Source organism: Pristis pectinata, unplaced genomic scaffold (assembly GCF_009764475.1).
Source record: "Pristis pectinata isolate sPriPec2 unplaced genomic scaffold, sPriPec2.1.pri scaffold_149_arrow_ctg1, whole genome shotgun sequence".
Taxonomy (NCBI): domain Eukaryota; kingdom Metazoa; phylum Chordata; class Chondrichthyes; order Rhinopristiformes; family Pristidae; genus Pristis; species Pristis pectinata.
Window position 1 is genome coordinate 15293 of NW_026262488.1, and position 19301 is coordinate 34593.

Sequence of the window (19301 nt, forward strand, 5' to 3'; positions counted from 1 at the left end):
CAGATTATAATAAAGAGAATGTGTGAACTGAACATAAACATTGGACTCCGTGTGAATTCTTCCCGGCTACAACACCAACATTGGTGGTGTTGTGCAAAGTGCAAAGTGAAAATTGCTGTCCAAATTTACAATGGACTGTCGAAGTGGGCAAAGAACTAGCGGATGGATGATAACTCATCCAAGGTGGTCTACTTTGAAATGTTGAACAGAAGCTTATGAGATCATAAGTGGCATATTGGTGGATGGACCAAGCCGTATTGCCTGTTAAGGGAGTCTCAGTCTGGAGGGCATAGTTTTAAGATTGAGGGACAAAGATTTAAAGGGGATATGAGGGATACGTCTCTCTTAAACAGTGTGGTTCCTGATTTGGAACGAGATGCCAGAGAAACTGGTACAGGAAGATACAATTCCATCGTTCAAACGTAATTTCGACAGGTAAGAAAGGTTGAGAGGGATGCGGGCCATCCAGAAGTAAATGGGAGCAGCTCGGCTAAGCAAGTTGGTCCGCATCTATCTGTCGATTTCTTTATTTTCAAGCGTTCTTCGGTGCATTTGGATTGAGCAGTTGTAATAGTCCATAACTATGTGGAAGGGAATAGCGTAATTTTCCCAGATCTCAAGGTGTAGATGGGAAACAAGACGGTCAACTTCACTTTTCCACCTTCCCCTGTACATGATGGACCATCGGATGAGAATATCCTCCCCTCTGAATGTTCACGCTCGCTTCATGAGTGACTGCACGGCTCTTTGTTTTCTAAACTCCATTCGAGCTGTTCTGTCGACTGTTGTTCCCATGTCCGAACCCCACTTCTCGCCTGATTGATCTGTTGTTTGTATTGATATACTCAGACCAAAAGAGGAGTCGTGGAGTGGGTGGTGAGAGTGACGCGACAGGGACAAGCATATCGGAAGAACAACCGGGATATTCGCACCTGCGGTGTGAATTACATTTCTGACATTAAATTGTGTGAAATTGCTTCTAAATTAATATATATTACCTGAATTTCTTTTTCTTATGGTTGAGATGTTATTGGAAGAAGAGAATGTAAATGCACATGCTGCTGTCGACTAAATCTGTGTTACGTACAAATGTGAGTTTGATCGCTCTCATTGGTCGGATAACATGGAAACTTTCCCTCTCCCTCTCCATCTCCCTCCTCGCACTCACTCCTCGCTCTCTCCCTCTCTCTATCTCTCTCCCTCTCTCTCTCTCTCTCTCACACACACACACACACACACACACACACACACACACACACACACACACACACACGGAAACACAAAGAAACATATACAAGCACGGAAAGAGAGACAGGGAAACGGCACCGACAGAGATGCAATCATACAGACACAAATATACATCCAGTTTAGCAAATATCACATCTAGCGAACATTCACAGACATACAAAGAAACCTGCAGTTACGTGGTTCTCCTTTCCTCCGGCTGGGATGGCTTTGGAAGCATAAAATTCACAATCGTGCTCTGTACTCCCATGTTCTGTACCAGTGGGAGTTTGAATACCCTGATTGGTCGGATACAATGGACTTCCTGTCTCTCTATCTCCCAGTTCCTCTATATGCCTCCCTCTCGCACTGTCCCTCTGTCTCTCGTTCTCAAACACACAGATAGAGAAAACACACATTCACGCAGACAAGCGCACATGCATTAGCCCACGAGAATGAGATAGACTGAGAGACGGAAACCACAGAGTCAGATATTCAAGCTTACAAACGCAAAGATACATTTGCTCAAGCACTCATTCAGATCGGCAAAGTCAGAGGCAAAAGGAAAATCACAGCAACCCACTCACACGGACACATACACGGAGGGAGAGACATTTAAATAGAAAAAAAACTAGATTCACCCGGACCTGAACGTAAACACGCAAATAACCACACAACAGAACCACACATCACACTTACAAAGTCAATCTTCTGTATTTAATTGAGAGTTGAATTGGCTTGATTCGAGAGGATAGGCTATTTCTCTCTCTCTCACAGACACGAACACACACACACACACACACACACACACACACACACGGACAAAACTCACAGAAACACCTAGGAACACACATGGAGAAATCCGCGAGCACTCAGAAAGAGGGCGAGAGGGATGAAAAACAAACTGACACCGAATCAAGTTTACAAATACAAGCGCACAATCACACAAACGTAAATATGCAAAACTGACAATCAGATACGCACTCACAGACATACACACAAACGCAGCATCACGCAAACATTCCCAGACTTCTGAAAATGTTCAGGAAAATCTGTACAAACACCTACGTACACACAAACACACAAACAATCTCACAGCAAAACCACACATTGCACACACCAAGAGACAAACTCAATATGGTGCAAGGTCACAGTCTTTATAACGGGGTCAGGGAACCTTCCACTCGAGAATGGACGATTGTGAGGTTGGAAATATTTGAAGGGGAACCGTAGGGCAAGATTATCACACAGGCGGTGGTGTGTATATGGAACGAGATGCCAGAGCAAGTGAAGGAAACGGACACAGTTACCACTATTAAAATACATTTGGACAGGTACATGGAAAGGAAAGGTCCAGAAGGACATCGGCCAGAAGCCGTGACTTTGACAAACCTCACGAAAGAATCTCCATCGATATGAATGAGTTTGGTCTAAAAGGCTATTTTTTTTTTTACCCAGAGGGTGGGTGGAGTGGACACCGCACTGTATGAGCGGGGAGGGGTACGGTAGTGGTAGCAGGAGCTCTGAAAATATTGACACGTATATCTGAGGGCTTAAATCGCCAATTCTTAGAAGACGACAAACCAGGTTTTGGGAAATAAGGTTAGTAAACCAAGTGTTGGTCAATAAGATTAGTAGAAGACCAGCATGGACATGGTTTGCAAAAGGATCCGTTGTTGTGTTTATGATTATGAAGTCCAGCGACTAAGGTTCAATCCTGACCTCCGATGTTGTCGGTTTCGAGTTCCCATGCTATCGCTGTGACCGCGTGGGTTTCCCCAGGGTTCTCGCACTTCTGCCATATCTCAAAGACGTGCAGATATGCAGCTTTAATTGTCCACAGTAAGCTGCAACTTACGTGTACTTTAGTGGCAGTATTTAGGTATATATGACGAGTGTGTATGTGTGCATGTGTGTTTCTGTGTTTTCGCGCGTGTGTGTGTGCGTGACAGTGTGTGTGTGTGTGTGTGCTTGTGTGTGTGCGGTGGATGTTCGTTGCAGCTAAAATAGTGAGGCAGAATTCTGGACATTTGTTGAACACCTATTAGTTTGCCCGGGATCAATCTTGGCACCTGGGTATTCTTCCAATGAACCTGGATCGTGAAATTCAAGTACACTTTACGAATATCAGCTTTGTTCAAGATATTGTTTTTTTTTGCGACAATGTAAAAACAAAGCGAGGACTTTTTAGCGTTAAATTATAGACCAGTGGTCCTGCCTACTCTCCTTGGGTCGAACTGGCTTCCTTCATTGTTGGAGGGCAGTTTGCAAACTTCGCAATTTTAAAAGGAATTCCAACAACACACATTGGAGTAGAGCAGTACCATGTGTTTACTCCATCGCTTATAGCTAAATTTCAGTTGCGCAGAGCACCACACCACCCAATTAATTTCGCATCATGAGAGAGATTTGTCAGTGTTTCGAGAAGTTACCCCATCGACAACAAAAAAACAAACAACTGCTTCAACTGCATTGTCAATGATCTTTTCTTCGTGGTTTCCAAATTTCTTCGCCCATCTAAATATAGTCTATCACGCAGAGATTTTAAGAGTTTCTTGTTTGCTATTGGTACTTGTTGAAAACACTTTCATTTGACTGATGTTACAACTCCCACAACCCCGTGGGGATTTGGTCGATATAAACGGCAGACTCTGTGTACGTTCTCGACAGAGTAGAATTCAGAACGCCACCCGTGGCACGTTTCGACATACAAAAAAATGCTACAAACATTTTACAGAATCCAGAGAATATACTATTTGATTCTTGCCGCCATTGGTGTGCCGGGTAAGTTGCTGGAGATGTTATACAACTGTTGATCAGCCGGGAAATGTGAGGTTTCTCGCAGCGGGCGGTGCCACTTTTGCGGGTCAATTTCCAGTCCTGTGCTGAAATATCAGAGATGCTTGATCAATAATGTTCCGTATTTTCTTTCTCTTTTCCCTCCAGTTAATGTTGTGGCGATTATAGTTCTGTGCCGTGGGAAATGTGGCCTCTCTGCCTGCACCACTCTCTACCTGCTCGCCATGGTGGTGGCCGACCTGTTGGTCGTCATCACAGAGGTCATATTGTGGCAGATCAGCAATTATTATTTCCCGCGATCTTTTCTGAAGATCACGGCCGTGTGTAGCACCGTTGACGTTTTGGTTCGTTCAGCCATAAACTGTTCTGTCTGGTTCACTGTCGCCTTCACCTTCGATCGCTTTGTCGCCATATGCTGCCGGAAGCTGAGAAGAAAATACTGCACTGCCAAAACCGCTTTTGAAGTTCTAGCAATCACCTGGGCCACGTTCTCTTTAAAAAACATCCCATTTTATTTTGCTTATGAATATGGACAGTTAATTGATAATATACCGTGGTTCTGTAAAGTAAAGCCAAATTATTACACCGAGCCAGTCTGGGTGGGATATGATTGGTTTAATACAGTTTTAACTCCATTACTCCCTTTCAGTTTAGTTTTGCTGTTCAATGCTCTGACAATCCGATACATTTTATTAGCCAATCGTGTCCGAAAGGGGCTGAGCGGTCCGAAAAGAGGAGACGATCACAATGACCCAGAGCTGCAGAGCAGGAGGAGGTCTATGATTTTGCTTTTCACCATCTCCGGAAGCTTCATACTTTTTTGGTTGGTATATGTAATGGAATTCTTACATTATAGTATCACCGAAACAGGACGTTTAGCTTACTGTAGTTCTTTGCTGGTATTTGAGCAAGTCGGTTATATGCTGCTTAATTTAAGCTGTTGCACAAACGCATTTATTTATGGGGTGACTCAGTCCAAATTCAGAGAACAGTTCCTGATCACCGTGAATGCTCCAATGAGATTGATCCTTCAATTTATTCATAAACTGAGGAACACTCAGTCGGTTTGGCAATAAACTTAATAATTGAAGGAAATATACATTTGACATGAGTTAAACCCTTCTGACGAACGTCGAAGATATAACATAAATCTGGGGCAGGGATGGAAGATAGAGCAGGCTGAGGCCATTTGGATGGTGCCAGTATCACGTGCATGAATATAATATTTAGTGTCATTTATTTAATATTTGTCATCCATCAAGTGAAATATACCAGGAAAATCCAGTGATCTGCATATGTACCTTGCATCGCCTTGTTTCCAACATTATATTAGATTAATGGCTTTAACCTATCCTTCCTGGACAGATCTGTTTTTTTCTTGTTTTGCGTCCCCTATGTCCTGTAAGAAGCCAGGTAAATCATGCGATGTAGCACCTGTCGGATTAGCCTCGTCAGCAGAGAGAGATCAGACACAATTGAAGTATTTCAGCTCCGAAACGCAAACATCCCACGTGACCTACGTTGTCCAGTCTATTTGGCAATCTCCGGCACGTTCGTTCATCAAATCTTTGGGGTTGCAGAATGTGCAGAGAAAATTAACTGGGATGCTGTGTGGGTAGAGAGTTTCAGATATTGTGTGAGGCACAGACAGGGTAGACTATGTAAAATATGGTCTCCCCATTAGCAGGAATATCAATATTACCCAGAAAGTATAGGTTTAAAATAACGAATAGGATATTTATCGGCATTCCTGGAATGTTTACTTCATCGTGGAGTGGTTGGAATCTGGAGCACATTGTCTGAGGGGGTGGTGGAAGTCGCTACTTCTAAAACATTCAAGTAGATAAATGAGCGCTTCCAACACAATGACACTGAATGCTACGGGATAATTGCTGGAACATGTAATGACTATAGACATTTTCTTAATGGCCGTCACGACCACAGTATACCGCTTTCTGTGGTGTATAACACTTTGACTTGATCTTACTGTCCCTTTGTATCTTTATAACTTAAACAATCGCCTTTCTACAGATATCAAAGCTTTCTGCCATAACCAATAGATACTGATTTTACATCCTAAACTTAATATCTGTATTTTCTCTCATTTTGTTTTGGAATTACAAGTCGCTTTCGTTTGTTTTCATCTCCACTTAAAAATCTCCAGCTTGCAAGCAATCTTAATATTCACCTTGTCTCATTTAAACCTACCTGTAGGGCCGTAATATTTAGTCCTACTCAGTACTTCCAGTCTAACACATTTGGTGCGGACCTTGTCAATGTCATTCGGTCACTTCCACTTTTTGCACGTTCAGAATTGATTCAACATCCTAATGATGAAATGCAGAACAGAAATATCAAGTACCCTGTGTGACCTCATTGTTATCATGTTTCTATATATTTTAAGAAATAAAAGCAAACATTATGTCCTGCATTTGAATTAATTTGCAATTTTTAATCATTTGTTCACTTATATATCTCAATCCTGTCCCTGATCCGCATTCAGATGTCCTAATACGTAGTTTATGAGTAATCACATTTTACTGGAATCTGTCAACGTCTGTTGGTTTGATCGTGTCTCTGTCACTTCATTGAAGGATGATCCAGCTCATTTAAACTGCGAGTTCTTTTCCAGAACATGAAACAAAATCGGATGGGTGGTGTGTGGGTGCGACGTCGCTGTATGCGCTACAAATATAAAAACTAGTGAGAAGTTGAAAAATCTCGAAACGTTCGGAGGAGCATGGGACAGGGTTATCTTCTTGTCAATAAATATGTGTTCATTGCTGGTGAATGAACAGAATGCCATTGTTATTGACACATTCTCCGTCCAGGAACGAAAGGAGATTGTTATTTTTTGTAAACAGATTCTTCCTGTCAATCACACACAATCGTAAAGGAACGGATGGAGAAATACGTCAAAGATGCAGAATTAGATGGGAAACTCTCTTACTGAACTAAAATAACAATCTAAACATGCCCTTTGCAATATGATTATCAGTAAATGTAACGCGATATTTAAAGAAACATGTATATCACATTGAAGACGCAAGATGGACAGCAGACGTTTGGAACTGGCAAAATATAAAATGCTGGAGTACCTCAGCGGGTCAGGCAGATCTTTAAAGGGAAATGGACAGTCGATGTTTCGGTCGAGACTTTCCATCAGGACTCAATGGATGTTTCTCACTTTCAATGGATACATTCAATTTTAATTCGCAGTAATATAACCATCTGAAATGTGCGGGGTCCTTGAGGATAGCTGCTCGCCTGTATTCGCATTGCATTTGTTTTTCTATTTCCTCGTATTGTTTTAATTTTACAATTGTATCCAAGCTATCTGGACCAAAATGATTTGTAGCTATGTTTTGAAAAATCATGAACAAATGGAAAAAAACAGGACGAACATTACTGAGATCATTTTGGTTTTCCCAATTTCTCAACTTACAAAAACTATCAAAGGAGCAGAGCAGTTTTAACTTCTTGTTTTCTGTTTAATTGACATGAGGACGGATCAAGAATATACATGTAGACAGAAAGTGAGAGAGACGGAGGGGGGGGGGGAGAGAGAGAGAAAGCAGGTGAGGAGGGAAGAGTACAGATCAAGACTTTGGATTCTAAACCCTCCGCTATTCGTTGTACTTCAATGGATTTCAACCTATTTCAATGAACTGAAACTATGAAACACGTGTACTCATGTTTCTTCGGTTATGACCATTGTGTCTGCGACATCATAAATGTGGAAACATTCCGCTTCAGAATAAAACGTGCACTTCAGAATCCTGCGACAACTTTACGAAAGGAGTCCATTCGTGTCAATCCGTGGAAATGTTGCGCATTGTATCAGCCTGTCATTTCCTTTGAGATCAAGATTCAAGAATTCCTTATTTGTCATTATACTGTTGCAACAACAACAGAACGAGATTGCGATGGCACTCCCTAGAAACAAAAACAGTAAATTAATAAGAGCAATTATAACTATAAAATAAAACAAACATACTTGCACAAATATGAAGTATAAAAATATAAAAATGCAGTGTGCAAATGAACCGTGATAATAGTAATAATGATAATCAGCAGCATATCAACATCAGTATATTAAATAACACCATGATGAGTACAGTCGGTAAAGGGGTGGGGGGAGAAATAGAATGTGTATATATGTATGTATAGGAGGTGTCAGTCCATGTTCAACAATTTAACAGCTTTGAGAAAAAAACTGTGTTTCAGCCTTGTAGTGTGTGCATATATTGTCCTGTGTCGCCTCCCATAGGGGAGTAATTTAAAAAGGTAGTGAGCAGGGTGAGCTGGTTCTTGAATGATGTTAAAAGCCCTGCTCCGACATCGGGCCTGACAGATGTCCTCCATCGCTGGTAACTGAGTCCCAATGATGTTTTGGGCCGTCTTGATGACCCTCTGCTGAGCCTTCTGCTCCTTCCCAGTGCAGCTGGCGTACCAAGCAGTAATGCTGTATGTCAGGATGTTCTCCTCCGCACACCGGTAGAAGTTCACCAGAATGTTCTGAGACAGTCTGGCTCTCCTCAGCTTCCTCAAAAAATAGAGGCGTTGCTGTGTCTTCCTAATGACAGCTGAGGTGTGTATTGCCCCGGAAACGTCCCTGGTGCTGTATGCCCCCAGGAATTTAAGACTAGAGACTCTCTCCACAGTCTCACCACCAATGAACACGGGACCAAAATCTATCTTCCTTGACTTCCTGAAATTCACCACAATCTCTTTAGTCTTTTGGGCGCTGAAAATCATGTGTGCGACTACATACCGATCAAGGTACTAGGCCGTTACATTGCGACAGTTCTGCTCCCGGTTGCTTGAGATGTTTTTCGACATTTGATTTCAAATCCAGGTATATCACTACTTTTTGAGATGCGATATTGCAACTTTCTTCGGGTAATATTCCATCATTTTGATAAATATAAACATACAACTCATTTAGATGCCGAGCAGTAATTTCATTTAAATTTCTGCTTTGTCATCTTAACATGGAGAATATCAAACATTATGTTGGATATTCATTTGGCGCCAGTGTACCGCAGCGCTCGGTATTTTTTTAAGTTACGGGGTTGTTATTAGAAACAGGTCTACCAGTAACAAAGAATATTTTATTGTGTAGCGACTCAGCGTCCAAGCAAGCGAACCGGCTCGGCGATCGGTTCGCGCGTCGTATGAGCGGCGAGGCCCAAGATGGCGGAGGCCTTCGTCTTCCCCGAGCGACGGGGAGAACCCGCGCGCAGTACAAGTTTGATGACGTAGCGCATACGTCAATTCCGTTTTCGGTGGGCGGGAACCGTTCCTCTTAAAAGCCCGCTCAAGTTGGGATAATAAATCAGTTTTTGTTCTGCAGCCCACCGACTAGTCTCTTGCTTTCACATCGCGGTAGCAGCCGCTACATTGGTGACCTCGACGGTCCAAATGGATTTTGGACCCGCACAATGGACGACAACGCAGCAGCCAACGTAGTGGCACTCAAGCTGACCACCTTTTGAACACTTCGGCCCAGAATCTGGTTCGACAAGGCAGAGCACAATTCCAACTTCGGCAGATCACCTCTGACTCCACAAAGTACCACCATGTGCGCAGCTCTCTGGACCAAGAGACAGCCGCCCAGGTCTGAGATTTCATCCAGTCTCCTCCGGAAGAAGATAAGTTCCCAGCTTTCAAAGACCTTCTTATGCGGACCTTCGGCCTCTCCAGTCGCGAGGGCGCCGCCCGCCTGCTTCATCTCGACGGCCTGGGGGACAGTTCCCCATCGGCCCTAATGAACGAGATGCTGGCCTTGGCTGAGGGACACAAGCCTTGCCTAATGTTCGAACAGGCCTTCCTCGAACCCGATGACATTCACCTGCTGTTGTCCGACTCCGATTTCAGCAACTCACGTGAGGGAGCTGCCCGGGCAGATGTCCTTTGGAAGGCCAAACGCGACAGCGGGTCGTCCTTCGGCCAAATCGCCAGGCCGCGAGCCAACGCCTACCTAAACCAGTTCCAGCAAACGAGCGACCACACCCCAGAAACACAGACGACGACACTGGCGACCAGCTGTGTTTCTACCATCAGAGGTGTGCCTCGGAGGCCCGTCGATGCCGACCATCCTGAAAGTTTCAGCGAAACGCCAGGGCCGGCTGCCGCTGATTGTTACAGCGGGTGGCCGCCAACACAGCCTCCTAATCGTTTGGGACAAGCAGTCCAAGCGTCCATTCCTTGTCAATACTGGAGCAGAGGACAGAATTTTCCCCCAACCGGCTGCGACACACGTAACAGGCAACAAGGTCCTGTACTCAATGCCGCAAACGGCACAACGATACGGACACTCGGTACCAGTACAGTTCAATTACAATTCTGCGGCAGCCGTTCTACCTGGAACCTTACCCTTGCCACCGTCGCCCTGCCACTCCTCGGAGGCGATTTCCATCGGGCCCACAGCCTGTTAGTCGACCTGTGAGGGAAGCGGCTAGTGCACTCCAGAACTTCCCAAACCTACCCCCTGGGAGAAGCCAGAGTACCAGCGCCGCGCCTGGACTCCGTTTCCCTGTCTGGCAACGAATTCACCAAGCTCCTAGCTGAGTTCCCAACGGTTTTGGTACCTCAGTTTACAAATTCGAAGCCCAAACACGGGGTGCAGCACCACATCATTACCACAGGCCCACCCCTTCATGTCCGAGCACAACGACAACCTCCAGACAAGCTCCGCCTGGAAAAGGAAGAGTGCCGCCGCATGGAGGAGCTGGGGATCGTTCGCAGGTCAGATAGCCCCTGGGCCTGCCCCCGGCACATGGTCCACAAAGCCACCGGCGGGTGGACGACCTGCGGCGACTAACGCAGGATGAATGACGCCACCGCCCCGGACCGCTATCCCATCCCTCACATCCAGGACTTCTCGGCAAACCTACACGGGGCCCACATCTTATCCAAGGTGGACCTCGTCCGGGGATACCACAAAATCCCGGTGCACCCTGACGACGTTCCCAAAACTGCGCTTATCACTCCATTCGGCCTCTTACAATTCTTTCGGATGCCGTTCGGCCTTAAGAACGCCGCGCAGACTTTCCAGCGACTGATGGACGCGGCAGGCCGAGACCTGGGCTTCGTGTTCATTTCCTTAGATGACATACTAATCGCAAGCCGTGATAGCCAAGAACACCTTTCCCACCTCCGTCAAATGTACTCCCGTCTACGTGATTTCGGCCTCACTATCAACCCGGCCAAGTGCCAATTCGTACTTGACTCTATCAATTTCCTCGGCCACAGGATCGCCAGCGAGGGAGCAACACCCCTACCTGCCAAGGTAGACCCTATCCGCCATTTTGCCCGTCCCAACACGGTCAAAGGTCTGCAGGAATTCTCGGGGTGGTCAACCTTTACCATCGGTTCATCCCTGCAGCAACCCATATCATGCGCCCTTTGTTCTCGCTGATGTCTGGCCAGGACAAGGACATCGCCTGGAACAACGAGGCTGCGGCTGCCTTCGTTAAGGCCAAGGACGCCCTGGCAGACGCCGCGATGCTGGTACACCCAAGGAAAGACGTCCCAACCGCCCTCACGGTGGAGAAATCCAACACTGCAGTTGGTGGAGTATTGGAACAACCAATCAGAGGCAGTTGACAACCCTTGGCATTTTTCAGCAGGCACCTTAGAGGACCCGAACTGAAATACAGCGCTATTGATCGGGAACTTCCAGCGCTGTACCTGGCAGTCCGGAATTAACGGTACTTTTTAGAAGGCAGGCCTTTCACCGCTTTCACTGACCATAAGCCTTTGTCCTTAGCCTTCTCCAAAGTCTCCGATCCCTGGTCAGCTCACAACTTGGATCTCGCGTTTTGGTGTTCCGATCCACATCACTTCAGACAGGAGCGCCCAGTTTACCTCCAGCCTTTGGTCTGCATTAGCGAACATGCTAGGAATGCAGCTGCACACCACCACGGCCTACCACCCTCAGTTAAACGGGTTGGTGGAACGTTTCTACAGCCAGCTGAAATCAGATCTGATGGCCCGCCTGAAAGGTCATAACTGGGTCGACGAACTGCCTTGGGTCCTGCTCGGCATACGCACTGCCCCCAAGGAAGATTTCCACGCTTCGTCAGCTGAACTCGTGCACCGAGCGCCCTTGGTCGTCCCAGGGGATTTCATACCTGCCCTTCGGGGCCAGGAGGAACAACCCATGGCAGTCCTGGAAAGACTGGGCGAGAGGCTCGGCAGCTTGGCACCGATTCGTAGCATGGTCAAGTCCCATCCTGTGAGCCCAAGAAACGACGATACTGTGAGTTCGTTTTCATTCGCAGAGGCACACCCCGGGCACCGTTGCAACGACCATATGAGGGGCCGTTCCGGGTCATCAGGAATAATGGGTCCACCTTTATTTTGGACATTGGGACAAGGAAGATGTCTTCACGACGGACCGCCTCAATTCGGCCCATTTAGACCTACAACAACCGGTTGAGGTCCCAACACAGCGACGTAGAGGCCTACCTCCTAAGCAACGGCTAGCACAGCCCACGAACCTTGGGGACCGTATCAGCGGTTGCGAGTGGGGGTGGGGTGGGGTGGGTGGTTGTGTAGCGACTCACCGTCCGAGCAAGCGAACCGGCTTTGGGCGTATCGAGATGGCGCTGGGCCTTCGTCTTCTCCGAGAGACGGGGAGAACCTGCGCGCGGGAAAAGTTTGATGACGTAGCACATACGTCATTTCCGTTTTCCCGTGTGCGGGAACCGTTCCTCTTAAATGGTCCGGGCAAGGCGGGAAAATGTCAGTTTTTGTTCTACAGCCCACCGACTAGTGTCTTGCTTTCACATCGCGGTAGCAGCCGCTATAAAACTCCACAGCGCCGAAGGTCGAAATCGAAGCCCGAGACTGGAGTTTTGAGGCAGCAGATAGAATCACTGTCCCACCGTATATTTCACGATCTACGGTCATTGTCCAGAAGTGCAAAGAACAGGGATCTTAGCAAAACGTGGATAAAGTGATACCGTAACTCATTTCCTTATGAATGACGATGTTCCACTTGAATTCCTAACTATCTACGTGGAAGATAACTTTTTTGTGTTTGATTGGCGAGAGAATGTGCAGTCTTTCTCCCTTCAGATGTTCGTCTGCCTTTTGACTGCTCTCACCAAAGTGCATTACGTCTCTGCTCCCCATATTAAACTCTAATTGTCCATCTTCACCTACTCTATCCTTTACTAAAGCCCCGAAGTACTCAACGAAATTTGGCTTCCCACATATTGTCTTGTCACCAAGAACACTCATTACCTTTTACGATGCGCCCTTATCCATGTCATGAACATAGATGACAAGTAATTGAGGACCAATAACTGATCTTGCTACACTCTATTTATCACATCCTTTCCTCTGAAGAAGACTCATTTATCTTGACTGTCTTGATAAACCCACTGTCTTCTACGTGATAAAATGAATTAGTTTGTCGGGCGTTTCTTCGAAATTGTGGTATGTAATCGGAATTTATGAAGAAATTATAGGAGTAAATGAGGCCTTTTAGTGACTTTGATATCAGCACGTTATCAAGTTATTGCTACAACATAGAACGAAGTTTTTTTTGCCCACTGGGTCGATGAAAGTTTCAATTACAGCAGGAAATCCCCAGCAAGTGCAGCAGATGAAGCCTTCATGGAGCGAGACCACGACAATTAATGTCCATTTTGTTATGAATAGCGAGTTGCACACTCCCCTGGGAAATACCAAACAATGAACAGGTATACGTTGAGAGAGTTCATGCGCCTTCTCTTATTTCTCAATGAATGTGTGTATCTCATGGCGCTGATGGGGTAGCTTGTTTGTCGGTGTGATATTGATCGTGCAGCGTAGTTACGATAATCGGCCTTTAGAAGCAAGAGCTTTCTGCTCACCTTCACCATCCAATGAACGAATCTGACTGAAGGATATCCTGGCTGACCCCTTTCTATTTTTCAACGCCTGGTCTCAGCTGAAATGTTGAAATGGTAACACTGGAAAGTGTTGCTGGCATGATAACACCGACGTAAATTGTGTTCCGTGTGTTTCTTGCATGTCTGATTGTGTCCGAATCTGCGTGTGTTATTCCGAATGTGTAGTGTGTGTGTGTGTGTGTGTGTGTGTGTGCGTGCGCGCGCGCGCGTGCTCACGCGCGTGTGGTGTGTATTTGTCTCCTTCTGTATGCAATGTGTGGTTTTGTTGAGCGATTTCTTCTGTGTTTGCGTGTGGGGATCTCCGAGTCTAGTGCTGTGCATGTTGATATGTCTCTGTCTCTGTGCATGCATCATTGCCAGTGAGTTTGTTTACATCTCTGCGTGTCTGTTTGCATGTGATATTTTCCCATCTCAATATGTGTTTGACTGACTGTGTTTATGTTGAAAGCTTGCATGTGTGTTTGTGTGTTCACAATCTCTTTCTCTCTGTTTCAGTGCCCGTGTGTTTGTGTATATGTGCCTGTGCGTGTATCTGTGTTTTGTCTGTGTATGTGTGTGAGTGAATGAGAAAAAGAGGAGAGAGAGAGGGAGAAAGAGAGAGGGAGTGGAGAGAGTGATTGCTGCCCGACCGATCAGGGAGATCTAACTACCATTTATAAAAAACATAGAAGAACATAGCAGACTCAGCCGAGAGCAAATCTGTCCATCTCTATCCTTTCGACACCAGCAAAACAGAAGGAGCGTGGAAACGACTTAAATAACATGTTCAGTTAATTGAACAAAATGTTTTGCCAGATACTCGGGTGAATATGAACAGTTGTTCTTCCAGTTTGGATGTTTCTTCTGTGCTTCCTCACCACTCTGCCCACTATCCCGGTTTACCTCGGATCTTCACCTGTTTCAGTTAAACACGCACCACACACTACTTTGTGCTCCAAATCACCGACGTTATTGCTTTTTACAGAGAGATGAATGTTATAACCTCAACAAACCTAGATAGAGAGATAGATGGATAGATAGATAGATAGATTGATCTATAGACAGATAGCGATAGATAGACAGATATATAGATAAAAAATGCATAGATAGACATACAGGCAGGCAGAGAGATAGATAAGTACGTTGATAGACAGATAGATGGATAGATGACACATAGATAAACAGATATAGATAGAGGCAGTCAGATAGATAGATGGGGAGATAGATAGATAGAATGAGAGAAAGATAGATAGATAGATAGAAAAACATATAGATAGACCGACTGAAGTAACAATCAAAGATTAATAATTTAAATAAGTAGGATAATAAGGTACTCCGTTTAATTAGCTATTAATAAAGACCAGCTTTTATTCAGCGATGTCCGGAAATATTCAATGGGTCCATGATGACGCGCGTATGGTGCCGGGGAGATTCAGCGGGAAGTTGCCTGGGATGGAGTGTTTCAGTTCCATGCAGAGAGTTGAGCTGTGTTTTATATCGCTGGAGTGGAAAGTTCTGAGGTTTGACGTGATGGTGGAGGACAAATCATGAGGCACGTCGATAGTGGATATGGTAAGAATCGCTTAACTTTGGCGGGCGTGAAACAAACAGGACTGCACAGGGATATGGAGAAGGGAAGGAAGATAAAAAGGGAATTACGGGGAATTTTTCACATGCATGGAATGCGGAAAGTGTGTGGCAGAGGGAATTGGAGGACGTGATTCTACTGGTCGAATCTCTTCAGGTGTATTTTGGTTTGACGCATTTAACAATTAATTTCATTGGGTACCTCACCGCGTTCTTCAGCTCCTCTCTGAATCTGCTCTGTGTCAAGATATAAATACAAGTTTTGGTGCAGGAACCGAAAAGCTGCAACATGAATGCTGTTTCTTGCGTGATAACAAGCAGTTGAGTTAAGTACAGCTTATTGTGTGCAATTCGCACGTAAATGTTGAACACAACTTTCGTCATCCACAACAAGATAAAACTGCCGTTGAGACTGAAGAGTAAAACGATGGACCTCCTTCGGTTCTCCATATCTGGATATATGTCATTCTCTCCATTGTTGCGGACCCGGAGTCCCTTGCGAACCCTACTGGATTCTAAGATGCGCCTGACCGTCAGTGCATTGAGAAGCAAGATCAGGAAGAAGGGAAGGAAAGGCGTTAAGACGCGGTCAACGATGTCAAATGCGGCCCAGACGGATGAACTGTAGAAGCTCAGTTTCGGTTTGCAGTACCAGGGAACACCATTAATGAAACGTTGCTCTTTATGAATAAAGTACCAAGGTGCGGCTACCAGACAGCTCAGCACACTCACTGTCCCTACAACCAGAGCCGCCGTTCTCTCGGTGCAATATTTTGCTTTCCGCTGCTCACAGCAAATGGCCACAAATCGATCAAAGGTGAAAGCGACGGTCAGCCAAACAGAGACATTCGTGGCCGCACTAAGTAGGACCACAGTGAGACTGCACACGGGAGTGATGCGCAGTAATGAATACGGGAAATAAATCTGACCAGTCCATCTCAGTAATGGATCAGTGAGAACGACAAGAAGGTCGCCCGCCGCCATGGCCACCAGGTAGGGAGTGATACATTTGGAGAGACTGCACATGCCCCGGCAAAGGATCGCAATCGCCACCAGGTTAACTGTAAAAGAGAGAATAGAGCAGAGACATTATTGCTTGGAGCTGGATGCAAAAGGCTACAGTGACATTTGGAAATGCGTTGTGCAAGCCGCAGAGAAACGGATTTGCTCTCTCGTCGCCGCTGTCCCCGCACTGTGAAGTACCAGTTGTCTTCAGGGGCTGTTAATAATGAAACATCATGCCAACGCAAAGTGCAAGGGAATTGAGGTCCGAAGCCGAGACCGGATGTAGTCCATGCGGGAGGACGCAGTAACTAACGAAGACGATTCCAATTTGGGAACGGGGATTCCTGGTCCAGACGGAAGCACCGAATTGCGTCGTTTGCGTATGTGCATTGGCTTGGATGTTTTAGGCAATAGGAAGAGTTGAGAAAGGAGTTGGCCTTGAGACATGTTATTGTAGGGCGTCCACAAAATCCCAGTCTCACAAACCAACTGAAGCATTCAACAATCCACTGGTGTTCACTTGTCACGCAGTGATCGAGCAGAGGAACAAACTCTTCGGCCCAACGTCAGCACCAACCATCAAACACTCATTTACAACAGTTCTATTCTATTGTCAGTTGAAACCTTACACCAAAATATCCATCGTTTCCCCATCATCTACAAATTGGGGACAATCTGCCGTGGTCAGTTATCCTTTCAGGATGCTGGGGGAAAACAGAGTTCGGAATTGACCCCCTGTTTACAGGAGTAGTGCGCTCAATCAGATGCACCATTGTGTACTGCAGAGAAAACATTACAAGTGCCACTTTATGCAGATGTTGCCTGACCTGGTGAGATTATTTAGCTCTGGCGGTTCTTTCCATAGAGAGATTGGGCAGAAGAGTTCGTGGTGAAGAACGTGAGCGTTGAAATGGAGAAGAGCGAACCTAATCTGAAGATGTATGTGGAATTTTCTCAACTGCTGTTCCTCCAGCAAAGCTTGAGACGGTACAGGAGAAATTCAACAACAATAGGTAGTTCGATATTTGATTTTAGCATCCGATGTTGACAAAAATGTCGCCGAGGCACATTATGCTCTTCAGGAGAAAGAGTTGGTCCCTCGGCTTCCTGCATTCTGTCGGATCACGGCTGATACATTTGCACCAACAATTCTGCATTCTCGACTCTGTTGGTAACCCTTGACCCCCACTTGCTTCTCCAGCTTTCCCGCAAGTATTTCATAATAGCCTTCTGGCTTCATAAATATCCATCCCAAGGCCGTTGTATCTCTGATTCTGGCTCTCGGCTCAAATAAGAAGCAGCAGATCCTTCGGTTCAGGGGAAAATAATAATGTCAGACTTGGAGGAAGAGCGCAGCCTCTGTTCAGTTACACACTGAAGGAGTAGTGGGTGTGTACATTATGTCGCCGAACTGCTGGGCCAGAGCAGACAGTTCAGGAAAGCAGTCGGCGCCGGCAATGAGACCGCGTTTCACAGCGTAGTTAACGTCATTGATTGCGAGACACAATTCTTACCAGGAATACCAATGGCTGAAATCACAGGATAATAAATACGCTCGATGCTCCAGATTATTCTGTACCAAATTCCCATTGTTGTCAGAACCGGCGTCCTCTGTCACTCTGCCTGCGACTGCTCCGGCAGAGACTCTGAGCAAGTGTTCCTGATTTATATCGGACTTAGAGTTAAACCCCTGAGCATTGATTCTGCAACATCATTTCAGCTACGTCATCAAAGACATTATTTCAGGCCCATTGACTGAAGTGGCTAATTTAGCACAAAGAGCACAAGGACACGCAAGTGATGTCGTTGGAACATCTCCCAGGAATGAATGAATGCGCATTTATATGTGTCAGATTCGTCAGTAATGGGAGCCTTCTCTTCCAGTTAATATTTTGGTGAAATGTCTTGATCAATGATAATGAATCAGCAGAGGTACATAAGTTTACGAGAGCCAAAGATCGGGTAGATCGTCAAAATACCTATATCCATGCTGGGGTATCCAAGGGAACAGGGCATATGTTAAAGTGAGCGGAGTGAGCTCTGCAACGGAAATATTTGAGAATTCGTTCCTTGTTTTTTCCTGCTTCATCAGCAGGAGGTATTTGCAAACAAAGGAGGCGTAACACACATGTTAAATTTTATAGCAACTACTTTATTAGAGTAACATGAAGAATCAAATACAAAAAGGAATAAGAATGCTTAAAACACAGAAAGCAAAATAATACATCAACCAATCAATGAGCTAATCTATATAATGCCGGATGGAGCCTCAGGTGTCTGACAGCCTTTCACACCTTCTCACTTGTCTTTGCATCGGTCGCCACCGGCAAGGTCCCGATTTGCACCAAGGAGGTGTCGCCTTTTATACCTCTCCAAAACTTAACATGAGTCTTACCCCAGTACTTTTCCATTCCTTCGTAGTAGCTTGGCTGTCCCTTGTGATCAGTCGCGACCATCGGCCTGAACACCTAACTTAGAAGCAGAGGCCACAGGTCTGTTAAGACGAAAACATTTTTCACCGTATCTCATTTCAAGGATGTAATTCTGTACTCACATAGGTTCTCAAAGCATTGCCACATTCCGAGCTGACACCATCTTGTGTTACACACTACTGCCAACACTAAGGAGGAATCAGAAATGGTCTTGACCTTGTACTGATACCCAGCAAGTGTTACCGTCTCCGTCTGCAACAATCTCCCACTTTCAAACCGGAGAATTTGGCATGTGCACCCTTATTTTCCCACCCACTGCAGGAGTTCTTTCTTCAGTGCCTGCTTCCACCTGAAGTTCCAGGGTACA

General features: G+C 45.5%; 1 protein-coding gene across 1 annotated transcript; it reads right to left on the reverse strand.

Annotated features, from left to right (window-relative positions):
• Positions 1–15650: 15650 nt before the first annotated feature.
• Positions 15651–18958, reverse strand: LOC127567165 (probable G-protein coupled receptor 139). Its single transcript, XM_052009863.1, has 2 exons — positions 18898–18958; positions 15651–16558 (listed from the first exon to the last, which is right to left on the reverse strand). Exons 1-2 carry the CDS (start codon positions 18956–18958, stop codon positions 15651–15653), a joined length of 969 nt encoding a protein of 322 aa, XP_051865823.1.
• Positions 18959–19301: the final 343 nt, after the last annotated feature.